General features: G+C 39.0%; 1 protein-coding gene across 1 annotated transcript in view; it reads right to left on the bottom strand.

Annotated features, from left to right (window-relative positions):
- Positions 1-4,287: 4,287 nt before the first annotated feature.
- Positions 4,288-18,756, bottom strand: part of plcxd3 (phosphatidylinositol-specific phospholipase C, X domain containing 3) — a 30,149-nt gene continuing 15,680 nt past the window's right edge. Inside the window, exons 2-6 of the mRNA XM_047380272.1 lie at positions 16,300-16,556; positions 15,880-16,053; positions 10,140-10,315; positions 9,061-9,162; positions 4,288-5,911 (exon numbers count right to left, since the gene is read on the bottom strand). Of these exons, the coding sequence (XP_047236228.1) occupies positions 5,749-5,911; positions 9,061-9,162; positions 10,140-10,315; positions 15,880-16,053; positions 16,300-16,556 (872 nt within the window). The 3' untranslated portion in view covers positions 4,288-5,748. The remainder of the gene's footprint in view (positions 5,912-9,060; positions 9,163-10,139; positions 10,316-15,879; positions 16,054-16,299; positions 16,557-18,756) is intronic.

Genomic DNA, 18,756 nt, shown 5'->3' with positions numbered 1-18,756 from the left:
AAATTATTACATGTTTCTGTCTGTTGGGCTAATGATTAATGATTATCTTGTTATTTACATCCATTATAAATGTTGTTTAAATTTAATTTTAGCATATTTTTAGACTGGCTTTTTGAACATCTTTCCTGCAGTCTTCTGCTTCAACTTCTTTTTCCACAGCATCTCCAGCAGTCTTCACCATAAGGTTTGTGGAACTGACCTAATGTCAGGGCTAGGTTATTGGAACATATTCTAATAGCGTTTCTTCCTGTATTGCAGCATTTACCTCCACCCATCTTCCCAACAACTCTGACCAGCTTCTGTTCACCCGCTGAAGAAAAGTATCCTAACAACATGATGCTCCCACCACAAAGAGGATAGTGTTCTTGGGTTTTGCGGTTGAAATCGGGTTTGCAGTTGTGCCATGCTATTTGTGCGATTTTCCAGGAACTAAACAGCACTCTGTGAGACGCTCAAAGCTCTGGAAATTATTTTCTAAAATAACTCTGCTTTAAATTCCCCCACAACTTTATACCTGATCTGCCCAGTGTGTTATTAGGTTCATGATGATGTTGGTTCACTGATGCTCTCCAGCAAACTACCGAGGCCTTCACAGAACAAGAAGAATTTTTCCTTACACTTGGTCCGACACACAAAATCTCAATAAAATAGATTGATGTTTCTGGTTTTAATGTATTAAATAAAATAAAAAAGTTAAACTTTTAAGCTCACCAGCATAGTAGACTTTGAAGTTCAACATTGAGATGTTTCTTTACATTGGATCAGATGGTGAGATACTGTTACTAGTTCTGATATGTGGATCGTTTTGAAAGAGTCTTGAGCGTTAGGGAGGGCTGGTGGAGTAGTGGACATTTAGGAAATGGAGGAAAACACCTGAGCAGGTCATCTATCACAGGTTATGGTTTATTTAAGCCAAAACAACTAATTCTTTTTGTGATGAAATCGCACACTGTAGCCGGAATAGCTGTCACCCTGTGCACACGTGTACCTTAACAAGTAGACAAGTAGAGACAGAAGTACCTAGAAAAATTACTCCTCCTCCTCCACACATTCCAAACTTTTATGAAACTGCACATCTCGCCACTGCCCCTCTTTAAACTGTCTGAATGCCATCATCTATCTCTTCCTCCCACACCTCTACCTCCTCTTCACTGCTGTGCATGCGTGACAGAAAAAGACAGACACTCGCTTAAAACAAATCATTTGCAGTTTCTCATTTTTTTCAGCAAATGGCCATTTGCACGGAACCTTGTATTACAGGAATTTTGTTAGTTTTATTTTGATTTTATTTTATTAATGACCAACAAAAAACAAAAATGGACAAAATTTAAGGAAACCTCAAATTGTGTCTCAATGTATTACATTTTGTGAAAACCAGTGTTAATAAAGTTATCACAGTGAGAAGCTTTACACATCAATGATAAGATGCTGAAATCTAACTCTGTGATTTGTCATGAAAGTTGTTCAGTGGGTCAGAATAAAATAAGTGAAAATCTCAAATTTGCTGTAAAATTATGCACACAAAAAGGAAAACATTGAGTTATTGTTTCTTCTTCAGCACCTGGCTGCTGAACGTCTGACAGTGAAACACAAGCTCGGCAAGGTCACACTAGGTGCCACTGCCCACCCTCTGTCTCTCTGCTCATCACCCTGGAAACAGGATAGAAGAATGCTTTTCTGCACAGACAGGGAGGGAGATGCTACCATGCTTGCTTAAAAGCTAAAAAGATATCTGAGTCAAATCCTGAGTAATTGCTAATTGCTCATTAAATTAAATTATAGCCTTATTGTGCTTGTTAACATAATAATTTTTTCAGTCAAGCACCTAACCAAGCAAGCGACCACCCAGCCAGCGGCAAACTGCTCAAGAAATGACACTTTACTCAGAGGCATAGAAGCTTTATTTGATTGGCCATTTTCCACTTAGAACAGTCACCTTAATTTGAGCAACATGGTTTTGAGGTTCACAACAGCAAAGGACTCTTTTCACATCAAAAAACAAAGGCAATGACAACAGTTTGGACCAGGGTAAGACACAAATATCCTTACAACACAATCTGCAACCTTCTCATTGGTGGGGTAGGTGACAATGCACTGAGTAAAAAATAAACAGATTTTTGCCTTAGAAGATAGAAACATTTCCAGTTAAAATTCACACATGCTTTTCAGAGTAAAAACACAAGAATGAAAGTACGTGTACCAGATGGATTCTAGATTCTAGATGGATTCTAGAAGTTTCATTCATGCACAATGTGAAATAGCAAATAGGTTTGAAAATTAAGAGCAGCTCAGTTAAGATACCAGTTATAAGAGAATATTTAAGTAGTTTACAAATTTTCTGCGGTCACAGAATGTAAAAATGTTCCACAATATAAAATGTCTGACATGACATGAAACCACACAAAACTGAAAGCGTTGGAGCAGATAATACAAACGTGTTCTGTCTGAAACTCAGTCACTGATATGAGACTTTTTAACAAATCACACATTTACTCACAAAACACATGCATTCAGCTATTCAAAGAGCTGAGTATCCTTTTTTTAAACAATATCAAACTTTACCAGAACATCCTGACAGTTTACATTCCCAACAGAAAATGCCACATTGTTCAAAAGGTTTGCATGATTTTTATAATATGCTGTAGGGATGTCCCCAGCGGTTGTGCTACTCATTGCAAATTTTGCACAGCCAATTCTTTACAACTATGGTCTATTTTTAAATGCCAGATTGCAATACTTCATTAAATGCAATGCACATTAAGTTGATTATCTAGTAAACCTGGGATTTTCCCAGCTAGGTGTTTTTCTATGGGGTAAGAACGCTGTCAAAAACAATGTGTATGTAAAGACGGAAATGTGTGCATATTAGTCAATAGTTGTGCATAAGTAAAATCCAAAAGAGGTATTGTATATTTTATGTATAAAAATACAAAATAAAATGTTACAGCTTCAAGAAATTACAAACACAAAGTTCAAGTTTACAGTTGTGGTTTATTCTTTATGAATACAATATGCTATAACAGTTTGTGAATACGATTTATTTTCTTTGAGAATACGAATTTACATCAGCGACTTGGCGTCACGTGATCTCAGGCTCAGAATATAGTGGGTGGAGTTATACAATGATGTACAGTAGGTGGCGGTATGCACCTCTGAATTTGTTGAGAACCGCCAGCAGAAGAGAAGAAGAAGCAGCAGCACTAGCGCCAAAAGAACGGACCAAGAGCATATATTAACGACATTAAGACATATATAAACTTTTTAACATTACCTGGCTTTGTACCGTAGTTTCTTGGTCCGTCATTTTAGCGCTAGTGCTGCTTCTTCTTCTGCTTCTTCTCTTCTTCTGCTGGCGGTTCGCAACAAATTCAGAGGTGCATACTGCCACCTACTGTACATCATTGTATAACTCCACCCACTATATTCTGAGCCTGAGATCACGTGACACCAAGTTGCTGATGTAAATTCGTATTCTCATAGAAAATAAATCGTATTCACAAACTGTTATAGCATATTGTATTCATAAAGAATAAACCACAACTGTAAACTTGAACTTTGTGTTTGCAATTTCTTGAAGCTGTAACATTTTGTTTTGTATTTTTATAGAGAAAATATACAATACCTCTTTTGGATTTTACTTATGCACAACTATTGACTAATATGCACACATTTTCGTCTTTACATACAGATTGTTTTTGACAGCATTCTTACCCCATATTTCTCACCCTTTACAATGATGTTCATAGTAAAAGTGAGATTGTTGCAGCATCCGTTTGACGCTGCAACATGTGTCTTTTAAAATGATTAAGGCAGGAGAACAACTTTTTCTGCCAGACTTTAACATACCGAATTACACGCCAATTGGTCATATCAAAACAAGGAGTAAAAATTAAATGTATAATTGGTCTCAAACATCCCCAAGTAAGTGCTGTGTAGAGCAACTCTAGTTTCTCAAGATTCTACTAAATTTAAAGCAAAACTAGTAGAAAAGGGTTATTTCTAAGTTTTGTCTGCATGAGGTTAACTAAAACCACTCTAAAATATGTTCAGAAAATTATCAACAAGTCATGTCAAAATAGAGGAAACATCAGCCAAGCACTTCCATAAGCTTGTAAGCTTGAAATCGTCAGCAGGACCAAGACTTTAGTTTATTAAAGATTGTAGCTGTATGAGACAGACATTTAGTGAGTTAGTAAGACAGTTACTGGGTTTTAGGCAATCTGTTGTCAGAAATCTGTGGTTGCTTTCTTAAAGGGACGGCTACATTTTTTTTTTTTTTTTTTTAAGTAAGGTTCTATAAAGTATAATAGTTCTATGTTTTCAATCATTTACATAAAATGAATTTTATTCACTTTAATTTAGCATCAAACTGTGACACATTCAGTAAAGTACTGTGTCTAGATTAAACTAAAAGTAAAGCACTGTGGTCACATTTAGACTGCCTAAACTATCATGTTCACAATTTTCTGACTTGAATTAGGTTGCAAAGTGACTGCTAAGAATTTTTATCACCTGTTATTATGAAAGACACAACATCGTATGGTGACTCATACGTACTGCAGTTTAGCAGAAAGCACAAACAAACACACAAAGGGGGAAAGCTAGTAGCAAAGAAAAGACAGATGGCTCATGTACCCAAATATAAGGTATTTTTTACACTTGGCTATCAGAATTTAGAATTAGCCATGTAGTAGAACGTACATCTGTAGTAGTAGTATAGTTGAATGCCTAACCATCAAAAATGACACCATGGGTGCATCTAGTGTATTTCTAACAGAGTGAGTAGATGCTTGTTGTGAAAATGGGGAAATTATTGTCAAATGCAGATGGATAAAATACGTCTGTACTAATAGCATTAATGCTTTTCCACGGTTAGCCAAGCTGCACTCTGGCTCTCTATTCCTGTGTGGTTACAAATTAGCAAATCCATGGTTTTAATCAGTCAATCAATCCCCAGCTTCCTATAGGACAGCCTGATAAATGTCTCTGCTGCAATTCCAACTTCAGTGCACATCGTTAATGAGTTAAAACCCCAAGGAAAGATTACTGCTGCAGGACAAATATGGAAATAGTTTGTTTCTTATCAGTGTAATGAATAAACACATTGGCATAACACATTTTAACCACTCTTCGAATTCAAACTTCAAGAGGAGTTTTTGAAAAACACCTGCATTGGTATGAAAGGGGATGTCTAAAAAATAAAAAAGAACACTGCATTTGGACTGATATTCCAAAGAGGACATACAAGAGCTAGCTACAATTTACGAGCCAAGGATTTCAGTTACACCTATTAATTCAAAACACCCTCTGGCAGAACTGTTATTTTCACTAGAATATCAAGACTGATGTAAAAGTAAAGTTAGCTGAAGTTTAATATGCCCTAAGAAACCTGTGTTTGAGTGGTGAACGTGAAAACGGTGGATTTGTGGAAATAGCGGATATTTGTACAGCAAAGGAAGTAAATGAAATCACCACCAAATCTTGAAAACAAAAATGTCTTAAACCAAAAATTGAAATAAACCTTATTCTCATAGTGCTCCAACCAAACATTAGTGTAATTTTACCAGCCTAAGCTTGGTCTCTTCTCCCTGATCTCTCAGTCCACTATAGCCCTAAATAAAGAGAAAGGAGCCGCAATGTCGCTTCCCTCCTGAAATAAATGCCAAAGAGTATAGGATGAGAACACAGACCCAACCACCCCTTATCCGGTGGTGGCAACAGTGCTCTCCGATGCCCCACCGTGGGCTCTCAGGTTGCATCATCGTCATCATCTTCATTCAGGTGATGGTAGTTGAGGCTGATGACAGCACTGATGAATTCACCAAGCTCAACGAAATCCGCCATAATAATGTTGATGCCGTTCTCCCCAGGTCTTTGTGATCTGATCCATTGCATCATGCCCGGTAACGCTCTGAGAAGAGGCACAGACACAAACAAGCACACATGTACAATGCATGTTAGGAAAAAGTGCAAATACTTCAGGTCGATGTTTTTACATTGATTATTTTATCCCCATCACTGCTGACCTCCCCTGGGAAGCATCACAAGGATCCACTCTTTGACCTCTGCCTTTTTTCTCTGGAGCCACTGGCACTTGGTGCTATTTTCCAGAAACATGACATTTTCCTAATTTTTTTATGCAGTTGACTGCCAGTTTTCTTTTTTGTTTTCAATTTAAACATACTGCTGACTGTCTATTCCTGCTTATCCTTGACTGCATGAATGACATCAAGAGATAGATGACACTGACTTTTAATGAGTAATGTTTAGGCCCAACACCAAAGGACCCCTTGTACGGACCTTTCCTCCTAACGTCATATGAGAATATTATTGTAATATACTTGGATGTAGTCAGGTAGTCAGGTAAACTGTAGTAATATCCTGCTTTTTCCAGTTGAGGCGGTTGTCCTTGATAGAGCCATTCTGAACAAAACCTCGCAACATACTTTTATAACGTCATGTCTTGGTTACTTCCTATTGAAATGAGTCAGTCTTCCATTTGACGTTTACAACTGGTACAAAACTCTGCTGCTTGATTTTTAGATGGTACAAAGAGGCAATATAGCATTTACCCAAGTTTGATTTCTTGTCACTGGCCTCCAGATAGTTTCTGATATATATTTGAACATACTGTTTTTAAGTCACTTAAAAGTTGTGTTACATTTATTTGTTGGAACTCCTAGTCCTTTTCTACAGTTTTGTTATATTAAGTTTGTAGAACATGTTCCATAGACAAGATTCAAACTCAGAGGTAATGGAGCATTTTTGATTCAGCTCCCAAGCTCCACATTAAGCAGGCATATTAACTCATTCTTCCTATTGTGCCATGAAAATGCATTGCCCACATACAACTTTCTTCTCTATTGTTTAAAGTTATACAGACTAATCTACCCCTATATTGAAAACGTAATTCCTTCTTGTTAAATCATAAATTTACAGTAATTAGCCATATTCTTTAAAAGATGAGTTCCATTTCATCTGCCACACTAAGGCCTGGTTACCAACAGAATTGTAGAATTAAGAAATTTCCTAATGAAAACCTTTCTGACAACATGAAGTAGAAGATGCCAAAAATCAACACATGCCCTGATCGAGAGATGAGAAGCTAAATTAATGACATCTATCCGTCTAGAAGGGACAATAAAGCCATTTCTAGGGCGTTGGGACTCCAGTGAACCACAATGAGAGCCATTATGCGAAAAAGGAGAAAACATGGAACAGTGTTGAAGTTTCTCAGAAGTGACCAGTCTACCAAAATGACTACAAGAGTGCATTAATGACATCCAGGTGGTCAAAATGTAATTCTTTGCAGACCTCACTTGGCTCAGTTAACATCAGTGTTCACGATTCAGCAATCAGAAAGAGGCTGCGGAAAAATGGCATCCATGGGAGAGTATGAGGCAAAAAGCATTGCTGAGCAAAAAAGAGGTGCATCTTGTAGCATCTAGTGTAAAACTAACACAACACTTCAGAAAAAGAACATAATACTTACAATCAAACACTGTGGTGGTAGCGTGATAGTCTGGGACTGCTCTGCTGCTTCTGGATCTAGACGACTTGACCTGATTTACAGAACCATGAGTTCTGCCCTCTACTAGAAAGTCCTGAAGGAGAATGTCAGACTGACAGTTATGGACCTTGAGCTCAAGTGCACTTGGGGCTACACAGCAGGAGTGAGCCAAAACTGTTTCACAGCAATGTATAGGACTCATTACTAGTTATTGATGCAAGTTGTTGCCATGGGTGCCACAACCAGTAATAAGGGTTAGGGCCAGGTTGAGCCAGGGTAATTTGGATTTTTTTTTATTTTGGAGTTTTTTACCTATTATAAATAATGTCATTATTTTTTTATTTACTCCGGTTATCTTTGATATTAAAATACGTTTGGTGATCTAAACATGTAAGTTTGCCAAAATAGCAAAAACAAAATAATCTCTAAAGGAACTGAAGTTTTATTCTATGGCTATCAACCAAGTGTGAGTTATTTAACATGGCCTAATTTTATTTACTGCGTCTTAATTGGTTAAATCGTTGCACATGTCTTGTTAACTTTTACTGCCCTTATGTGACTGCATACTTTTTATTCTCTCACCTGTTTGTTTCTTATGTCTGGTTTTATTGTTTAACACTTTGGTCAGCCAAGAAATGCTTTGTATAAAAGAAGTGGTATGGTATGGTATGGTATGGTAGAAAAATGGATCGATCACGCTTTTGTGCAGAGAAGAGCTGTGGTAAAAGATCTTTTTGACACAGCTTGTTATGTCTAGCTCTGTCCTCACATCTGGCATTGGTCTGTAAGAAGTGCGCTCTGAGCTCTCGTTGGACATGTTTAGGGATGACAAGCAACGGTGGAGGACTTTATCTTAACAGATACCTCACTCTACATTTCCCCCGTCAATAAAATTCTAGGAGTTTTTTCCCTCCCTCCCTTCTTATGCTCGGCTGCTTTCTTGCAAGCCTGAGTGTTCCGAAATGAATGCTTGGAACTGTGAAGGATGTCTACATCAAAGTAGCTAACTGCCTGGTGAGAATGGCTGATAGAGGAATTATTAAATGAATAATTCATGCAAGGAAAATTGATGGTTTTGGTGCCAAAGCTTTTAACAAACTGGTGACATTAAGATGGAGTGAAACACAGACAAAGCTGGGGATAATTTCAAAAAATGAATCCTGCAACATGGGGGAGATACAAAAAGAGCAAAGCAAAACAAAAGCATTGCTTTGTTTTTTTTTAAACTGACATACCAGCCCGAATGAGGTCAGTGGCAAATGCTGAGGGACATTTGTAAAAACCAACATGCCTGTTGATTACGTTATTTAATGCCACAGCGGCTCACATATTTCTATCTGTGTGTCCACACTGCAAGTTGTTATGGGTAAATTATGCCACCTTAGAGACCGCTGGCGCTTCAGGTGTTGCAACAGTTTTGGTCCCAGAGTGCCAGCTGGGTATTGTTCTGTGTCCTAATTGGTGCAGACAGCATGATTTGCATGGCCTACAGTTATGCTGAACACAAGCATAACAAAGCTTATTTTTTTTGGTCTCTCTGGAGTATGTACCTTTCTGTTATTGTCTCCCTCAGTCCGCTGGCCACGCCCTTCATCACTGTACTGGCCTTTGGCGTTAGAACCACCTGGGAAACAAAGAATGTCCCTTTCCTCCTGCAGAAAAAAGATACAACTTCAAAACTTTCCTTTAACTTAATTTTGTTGCTACTTTTGGAAGATCGTTTCTGTGTGGCAGAAAGTTCTCAGTCTTCACTTTTCACTATACTTAATAAAATTAAATGACTATGGTAGAATCTCCAAAAATATGTAAATTAATGCAAAGATGCAATGATAGATAAGAGAGATTTTGTTTCAATAAATACAAGAAATATGCTCATGAAGGTCAAATTAAATTGAATTCCTTTTAAGATTTATGTAAATAATTTTTTCTGGGTGGAACGATGATACAACAAATAGCGACAACAATTTTTAAAAACAAGAACTGGAAAGGTTAAAATTATTGAGGATTTTCTCTAAATTATACATGCTTATATAGTTACATAAACCCTCACTAATATTTGGTTAAATACCCCCTTGCAAGTAGGAGGAATTACATGGGTTTTGTGTTGCCATTAACAAGCAACTGAAATAATTCTGGCAGGATATTTGCTCATTCTTCTTTGCTGGCTTCTACGTTGACCCCAACCTCAACCCCATTGAAAATGTACAAACTACTCTTAATAGTCAAGTCAGTGCCAGGAAACCTAGCAATTTTAATGAATTCAATGTCAGTCTAACTGGAATTATGCCAGGACCCTGTCGATGGCTTCAAAAAGCATGTCTCTGCAACTTGCTGAGTGACATTTATACAAAAAAAAGAGGATACATGTATATATTTAAGCCTATAAGCATAATTTTGACTTTTTGCAAATTAAAAAAATTGCTAAATAAATTTGAACCACTGTACCTAATTCTTGTTTTCTATAATTTGAGTTATTTGTTGTATATTTATTCCCCCCTAAAAAAAGATGAGTTGATATAAATCATGAAAAGCTCAAATTAACATGACATTCATGGCTAAAATGGGTCTATGTAAACCTCTGAACCAAATTGTATGTGAGTTGGTTATTGGCATAAATGTTGTTACAAACCTGCGGTCAGTTACAGATGCCTGGAGAAACTGAACCAGCTTCTCTGGGTCGGTGGTGTTGGCCCACGGAGCAGGCATCATCTGGCCAGGCCACAGGAAGGGCACCTCCAGGGCCATGGGGTGGTGGTAGAAGACGAGCACCTGGTACTCCTTCTCCCAAAGATACTTCAGAGTCACCTAGGTACAATCAGAGAATTTTCAGAGTAAAATGTAATGAGAAAGGAACCCTCTTCTGCTGTGAGACAAAAAACAGTTTAACCAGCTGAACCATCTAAAAACCGATAAAAAGAATATATAAAAAAGACTTTATTCACCCCAAAGGGAGATTAAATAGAATATTATAGAGCTGGATTTCACAAAATTTGACTGGAAGAAATACAGTTTATTTGCGTTTTTTATTTCATTTTTATGCATGAGACAAAATAATATTAATATTTTTATAACTACAAAAGCCTTTCAGACTTTCAGAAGTCTTTAAACCTCTGTGCACATAATATATTCTAAAATAAACAAAAAAATTGGTATATGTGTGTGTAACTGATGGGAACAAAGAAAGAGTGCTAATGCTCTGCTAAGATCTGAGGAGTGCAAGAAGACAGAAGGGTAGTACAATGATTTGATATATTTCACTATATGCATGTTTAATTCAACTTACAAATGAGCAGGCAAACATAAAAAAACATTAGAAGGTGGTACCTACTGGTACATTTTCTCTCATCTATATAAGTATTGTCCTCACATGCACAGGGGGCTACCACTCTAATCCAGCACAGTGTGATTTTATGCCAAGCAGAAGGAGGGAGGCCAAGGACTAGTATGAGTTAGAGCCACCATCCAGGATTATAAAGCAGAGATCCTGGAGTACATCAGAAAGATACCCCCAATGACAAACTGCTTGAATTAATGCCTGAGGCATTAGAGACCCAGCTTGCAAAAAAGGGACCAGGAAGAACCATCATGGAGAGACAAGCCCCTTCATGGCATGAATCACCAACAAATTGTGAATATGGCTAATTTTAAGAGGTCCTACTAGTGGCTAGAATGAGCTGGGGACAGGCACTTATCATGGCACTAAAGAAACATGCTCTAAGGACTAGAATAATAGAAGCTGAGGTCTACAGCATTAGACAGGACCCAGGATGTAGGTTCTTTAAAAACGTCCCTGAAACAGTCCAGCACATAATAGCTGGGTGTAAAAGTATATATGCTACGCCATATCCAAGTGGCTGGAATAGTGTACAGAAGCATCTATGCTGAGTGCAGGCTAGAGGCCCCACCGTCAAAGTATGAGGCAACACCAAGAGTGGGTTAGAATGATAAAACTAAGATCCTGCAAAGAGGTGTATTTTGATATGGGCTATATTCCTCACTTCCAAGGGAGATATTTCATCAGGGGTCAGCATGAGCACCCCAGAAAATAGTACTGTTATATACACAGTTTTCTATTGTTAACTTGCACATCCAGTCTATTGGCAGAGGGTGCCACCTGATTTGTCACAATTTCAGCATTGTAGGAAAATGTGGCCTTAGAAGCCCCTGAGATTTTTAAATGCAGTTTAATGTTTATGAAATATTTCTATTTGTAAAAACCAGAAAAGAGAAAGTTGTATTTTAAATGTATTTCAAACTAGCATGGGAACCAGGGGGGTGCTGGAGCCTGGCCTGGAGTGGTTGCGGGGTGGAGTTGGGGGTTGTGTCTTCTTTTTGGATGTGGGGTCACCTGCATTTTAATCGGGTGAGTCGGGGTGGTGTCTGCTCTGTTGCACTTGTGGGCTGAGGCTGAGGTGCCATTGCGCGGGGCCCTTGCCTTGCCATCGCCGCACGCTGTGTAGTGGAGGGCAGGATGTGGTGGGGGTGCTTGGAGTGGGGCTGTGTTTGGAGCTTGCGCTGTGTTGATGTGTCCATCTGCTTTTCGGGGATAGAGCTCATCTGTGGGGGTGTGCCCCTGTGGAGATGGGATTCATGGCGTTTGGGTTCGGGGACATGTGTTTGATATCTGTGTCCTGGTTGGGGGTGGCCCTGTGGGAAGATTTATGTTGGGGTTCATAGAGGGTGGGGGTCTCATGGGGTTGAGATCGGAATTTATTGGGGGGTTGGGGCTGTTTCATCCTGGGACGGCTCTGGTTGGCGGGCCTGTTTGGACCAGGTAGACCCCTCTTTTGTACATGGCGCCCTCTCCAGGTGGGGAGGGAGGTCATTGGGGGCTGGGATCGGAGTGGGGGGTCGGGGTCTGGGCCGGGGTCACTTGGGTTTGGGCAGTGCCAGCACTAGTCTGAGCTGGTGCTGGGGTGGTCTGCATGTCTCCACCCCGGAAGGAAGAGGACCACCTCCTGTGTCCGGGGGCTGGTTGCCCCTCTGGGGTATTGGTACCTTGACCTGGGAGTATAGAGTGTGTATGGGGAGTGTGGGTGAGTGTACGACACCCATTGTTGTGTGTCTTTGGGTATGTGGGTGTGAGTGTTTTTAAGTGTACGTATGAGGGTGGAAATGTGTGTTTGTGACTGTGTGTGCCTATTTTTGTGTCAGGTTGGGTCTTGGGGTTGCTCCCTCTCCTGGATCAGTTTAGTTTCCTATGCACCACACTCTGCCCACTGGTGTCTTGGTGGTTCTCAATGTCTGGGGCTGGGTGCTTTGGTGTGTGTTGGCTCACTCCCAATGGCTGCTTGCCGGGGCCTGGGCCCCCTGGCTCTGTCGGGTCTCTGCTTGTGGAGTAATGTGCCCCAGAATCTCAGGTCTCTGGGTCCATGGCTGGATCTGCTCAGGCATAGACGGCTGCCGGCGGGCCAGTGAGTTCATTGCTGCAGCTCCCTGGGGCTTCTGCACTGTGGCTGCTGGGTGGTTCCCCTGGGGCTCTCCTCTGCTCTTCTGTGGGGGAGTTGTGGTAGTCCCTGCGATGGTCCTCCTGGGGTTCCCGTGCTCTGGGGGGCCTTTGAATGTCTGTGGCTTAGATCTCTTCCGTATCTGTCTCGGGTCCAGGGGGTTAGGTCTGTGGCTCCTCACAGTCGCTACTGCATATTTTTATGGAGCAACCATATATACACAAGCGCGCTTACACCCACAGGTGTTTAGATTCAGGTGTTAACAGATACACAGTTGTTATATATTGAGCCGCAGTTACCACTAAATACATCTTGCATTCATTAGTACTTCAGTAACAATGCTGTTGTTATGTATGTTTCTGCAGGTGTAGAAGCAGTCTTCTAGGGTGTTATCTTGTATTCTCTTCGCCTGTCTTTCTCTCCTCTATTCTTTTTTCCTTCATTCCCTTTTCCTTTTTGCCCCACCGCTCTCCCTTTCTTGCTTCTTTTTTTTCTTTTTGTTACCAACTCCATTTCCATTGCAAATGAAGTAATCCCAAAGCTGTTTCTAATAAAGTTTCTTTTATAAATATCAAGTGGAGCATTATAGCATTTGCCGTAATGCTCCACTTGTGAAAGTAAATCTGTTGGGCTTCTTCTTGACAACAATTCTGAGTGCTACTCTGCCGGACAGGACATGTAAAAAAAGAAAGAAAAATAGTTTTGAAATGTAAACCCGTGTAAAATAAAAAAGGGTATTGGATACAGAGGGAGAGACTTGGCAGGTGTCATTCATGCCTGAACAACAACTGGTAGTGTGGGACTTCCACATCCAGACTGAGAAACAAGAATTAATTAACCAATCAGATGTTGTGTTGGAGGACAAAACAGAAAAGAGGGAGATACTGAAAGAGATAGCAAATGAAAGCAACAGCAACACCAAGTAAAATGAATGGTGGTGGACTTTCGGAGAACAACACCCCCATACACCCCCCTCACCATCCTCAACAACACTGTATAGGCCGTGGACCACTTCAGATTCTTAGGAACCACCATCTCTGAGGACCTGAGAAGGTCTTTACACATAGACACTGTTCGAAAAAAGGCCCAGGAGAGACTGTACTTCCTGAGGCAACTCAAGAAGTTCAACCTTCCACAGGAGCTGCTGGTCATCTTCTACACTGCCATCATTCAGGCTGTCCTGTCTTCATCCATCTCAGTGTGGTTTGGCTCATCCACAAAACAGGACAGGTCCAGACTGCAACAAATAATCAGGAATGCAGAGAGAATAATCAGGACTGACCTTCCCTCCATCCAGGACTTATACAGGTCAAGGGTCAGAAAAAGAGCTGCTAAAATCTCTGCAGACCCCACACACCCTGCACATAAGCTGTTCAGAGCTTTACCTTCAGGCCGCCGCTACAGAGCACTGTTCACTAAAACCAGCCGCCACAGAGACAGTTTCTTTCCCTAGGCTGTTTCTCTGTTGAACATTCAATAGAGTACAAAACAACAGCATACAGATGTTGCAAATGCACCTTTTTATTATATATCTGTATATTGTACATTGTAAATATGTATATTCTGTAATACAAAAACAAAACCAAAGAGCAAAGTGTACTGGAGTCAAATTCCTTGTTTGTATGTACGAACTTGGCAATAAAGCTGATTCTGATTCTGATGAGAAATGCCGAAGGCTCAAATAGGAAACAGGAAAGCTGTGGAAAGTCAAGGTCTCAGTGGTGATGGTGGTCATTGCAGCACTCAAGGCTGTGATCTCCAAACTGGGGAAATGGATTCCAGGAAAAAGCTCTAACATTTCAAATGAGTTGAGTTCTAGTAACAACTAGGATATGGAAAAGTGGAGAAAGAAAAGTCTTTGACATTCCAACTGCATGTCACCCAATTCACCACAAAGAAAATCAATATTGAAATCTTGATTGGAACCCTGTGTGATAAGAGAGTGACTCTGAGATAAGACGCCAAAGTAATGGTTTATGAGAGTATCGTCTACATGTGATAAGGCAGAAAGACAAGAAGAGAAACTGATTTAGTACGAGCTAGGAAAAAAGATGAGTAGATTGAAAATAAAACTTAAAAAAATCAAACTGAAAAATGGTATGTTCATAGACAAAAATGCAACTCAAAAAGAAAATGTCACTATGATTAGAATAATGGGTATTCACCCCCCAGATAGACAGATGTTCTATATTGAGCCGGAGTCACCACCAAATACATCTTGCATTCATTAGTACTGTGCACTTTTCGGCAACATTGCTAATATAATTAATATTTCGGCAGGTGTAGAAGTAGTCTTATACGGTGCTATCTTGTATTCTCTTTGCCCTTTTTTCTTTCCTCTATTCTTTTCTCATTCTCTCTTTTTTCTTTTTGCTCGACCTCTCTCTCTTTCTTGCTTCTTTTTTTTCCGTTTTGTTTTCATCCATTGCAATTCAAATATTCCCAAAGTGGTTTCTAATACACTTTATATATATATAAATATGTATATATATATATATATATATATATATATATATATGTATATATATATATATATATATATATATATATATATATATATATATATATATATATATATATATATATATATATATATATATATATACATCAAGTGGAGGGATTACAGCATTAGCCGTAATGCTTCGCTTGTGAAAGTAAATCTGTTGCGCTACTCTGCCAAACAGGCACGTTAAAAAAAAAAGAAGAAAAATAATTATGGTAATCATTATAGCCAATATCTGTGTAGGGCTGGAAAAATAATAATGATCACTCACAAAATCTTTGTATCCTCTTGGAGACAAGTTGTTTAGGCCACAAAAGCCCCTGAAATAAATGTTAGAGGGCTGCACATAAGATATCCTGCACACAAATTCACAAATCCTTACTATTTCACTCCCTGTCACAATGTAAATGCATTTGTACCTCTTGAGCAAAAACCACTGGGCAGAGTTTCTCTCCGAACACCTCTTTTAGCATGGCCACCAGCTTTTCGTGGTGCAGGTTCTGTACGCCGTAGAAGTGATTGAAGTCCAGAAAAACGACCTCTTTGGCATGCCCTGACAGGAAACTGCTGATCTGTTCTAAACCTTCCCGGACCTGAAAACAGACACAAAAATCTCCTCTATTAGGAAATCCTTATACTGACATTCTGACACCAAAAACTGACTTTCCACTTGAACCCCTTGAAGTACCTTGCCGATTAGGCTCTCAGTCTTCACTCAAGCATACAGTTAAATAAACTACCAAATGCAAGGAAATGAAATAAGATCACTTAGCAACCACAAGCAACACTAAAAAGTCATTGCATCAAAAACCATCAGAGCTGTGTGCTTTTTCACTGACCGTGGCGCTGAAGAGCCCGTGGGCGAAGTACAGCTCGTTGTCAGGGTCACGGGGCTTGGTGGAGATGCGCAGGTCAAAGAAACGGATCCCGGCCTCCAGCTGGCTAGTGAAGTTCATAGTCTGCGTGGCCAACCACTTTCTCATTAGCTTCTTGGCTACCGTACCAAAAACAGACACAAAGTTCTGCACAGTCTCTGGCTGCTCAGGACCCACTGGAGATGCCTCATCAATATAGAAGCTGAAGGAATCGTGAGAACCTGAAAGAGGACACAAGCATGAGTCTGCATGAAGGTACTGTCTGGTTTTATTTATGGTGAAATTCATCTGTAGAGAAAGGGGTCAGTAAAGGAAAACAGGAGGATGCCATGACAGCAAGTAGCTGAATACTAGCACCAGTAACAGAAAAGTCCTAAACAATGAAATCTAAAAACTTCAGATGAAAAATAATCTTTTGAAAGTTACAATAATATATTTCATTTATCATATTTCCCAACATTTTTTGTTTAAGTTTTTTTTTCTATTTGCATGGCTTACTTGTAAGTTGTTTGTAGCCCTGTGTGATAATTCAGTTTAAATTTATGTGCTACCACAAGAGTTATTTCATTTTGAAGGTAAGGTAGATAAAATCTACAGTGTTTAATAGTAAACAAATAATACATTTTAATGGTATAAATTAAGCTCTTTGTTTCCTGTCGTCCTGGTTCTGATATAAAAACATAGAATTGTAGATGTGAAAGTTACAGTGTCAACACAAAATGCTAATTGTGAAGTGTAGAGAGAACATTAAATGGTTTTCTTTTTTTTTTTTTTACAAAAAAAGTTGTAAATAGTGTGCCATGCACATGTACTTTATTTAGCCCATTGATTTTTCAGTTTGTTGGACAACCTTTTGCTGCAAATATAGCAGGAAGTTCCTTAGGAGTATCTCTATCAACCTCAGTCTTGTAGAGCTCAAAATGTTTGCCTATTCTTCTATTAGGAAGAGCTCAAACTCAATCAGATTAGATGGAGTGCAAAGGTGTACATCAATTCTCAAGTCTTGCCATATATACTCAGTTGGATACAGATTTGGACTTTGACCGGAAGATTCTAACACATGAAGATGCTTCATTGTCCTGTAAGGAAGCATAGTTTTTAGCAGCCTCAAACAGGTGTTGTCACAGAATTGCAATGTATTTTCCTTCATCCGTTTTGCCATCAACTGTGCTTTCTTGTCCCTGCTGAAGAAAAGGACCCTCTCAGCATGATGTTGCCACCATGTTTCAAAAGTTTAATTTAGGTATTTAGCACCCTCTTCCACATGTTTGCTTTGTCCCCTAGATGGCTAAACTTCTTAGTGCTTTCTTTTAGCAATGGTGCTCTTCCTGCCACTCTTCCATATCCCATGAATGGAAAACTGGCTGATATTAAACTTCTCAGAGTCTCTTCGTAGAGCCTTGACCACAAAACTGTCAAACACCTGTTGGCTATTCTTGAAAGTCAAGTCCATACCAGGAAGCCAACCAATTAAAAGTAATTCTACCAATTCTACCAAAAAGAGTATTCAAATATGCACCAAGAAACTTGTTAATAGTTTTAAGATCCACAATAATTTTAAACCTGTTCACCGAACTCTCATTATGAAAACTATTGCTGTAGTTTTTATATAATTATTTCCCCCTGCAAAAAAAGGTAATTTAAAAAAGCCAAAATTAATGATATTCAGAGTCATGAGGACTGTTTGTAGACTGTGAATGTGACTGTACATAAATATGCAAACTACATGAGGAGGAATAGGAGGTTGCCCACAATAGATCAGACTATTCAGTATCCTCAAGGAGGGAATCATCAGAGTAGATTTTAAAAATGGCAAACAGCACCTTAGGAACCCAGACAAATTTTGAAACTGACAGCAGTTTGAACGTAAAACAGTGGAAGAAAAAAAAAGTTGGTATTTGGAATAGCTTCCTATCTCAAAAATCCAATTATAACTCGAAGCATGCTGGTGACGTAAATATGTGGCAAGAACAACTTTCACTGACAATGCATTTTTACTGTTGACTAAGAACTCAAAACGTAGTCTAATAAAAATCATTCTGATGGTTCCAGAGATATTCTGCCTCATCCATTTTATCCAAGCATTGCTAAGTTGATTCAACAATACAGGTCAACAATGGTCCAAAACACATGACAAAACCAAAAAAGGAGATTTAAATGTATAAGAACTCCAATATTTAATAATGTCTAAGTTAATCACTGTTCCAAATCACACTGAGTCACTAGTGTAGAGTAAAAGCCAAAAAAGTAACAAATTTAATGCAAACTGAATTTAGCATTTACATTAATATATTTTAGAGCTGAAATGTAACTACATACATGTATTAGTGTCCAAATACTAGAGGACTAGTTATTACTACCAGAGGTTAATCTAAAAAAATTATCACTACAAAGTTAAAAGTGAAATCTGAATATCATATA

Source organism: Girardinichthys multiradiatus, chromosome 12 (genome assembly GCF_021462225.1).
Source record: "Girardinichthys multiradiatus isolate DD_20200921_A chromosome 12, DD_fGirMul_XY1, whole genome shotgun sequence".
Taxonomy (NCBI): domain Eukaryota; kingdom Metazoa; phylum Chordata; class Actinopteri; order Cyprinodontiformes; family Goodeidae; genus Girardinichthys; species Girardinichthys multiradiatus.
This window is presented reverse-complemented; position numbering and strand designations above follow the sequence as displayed.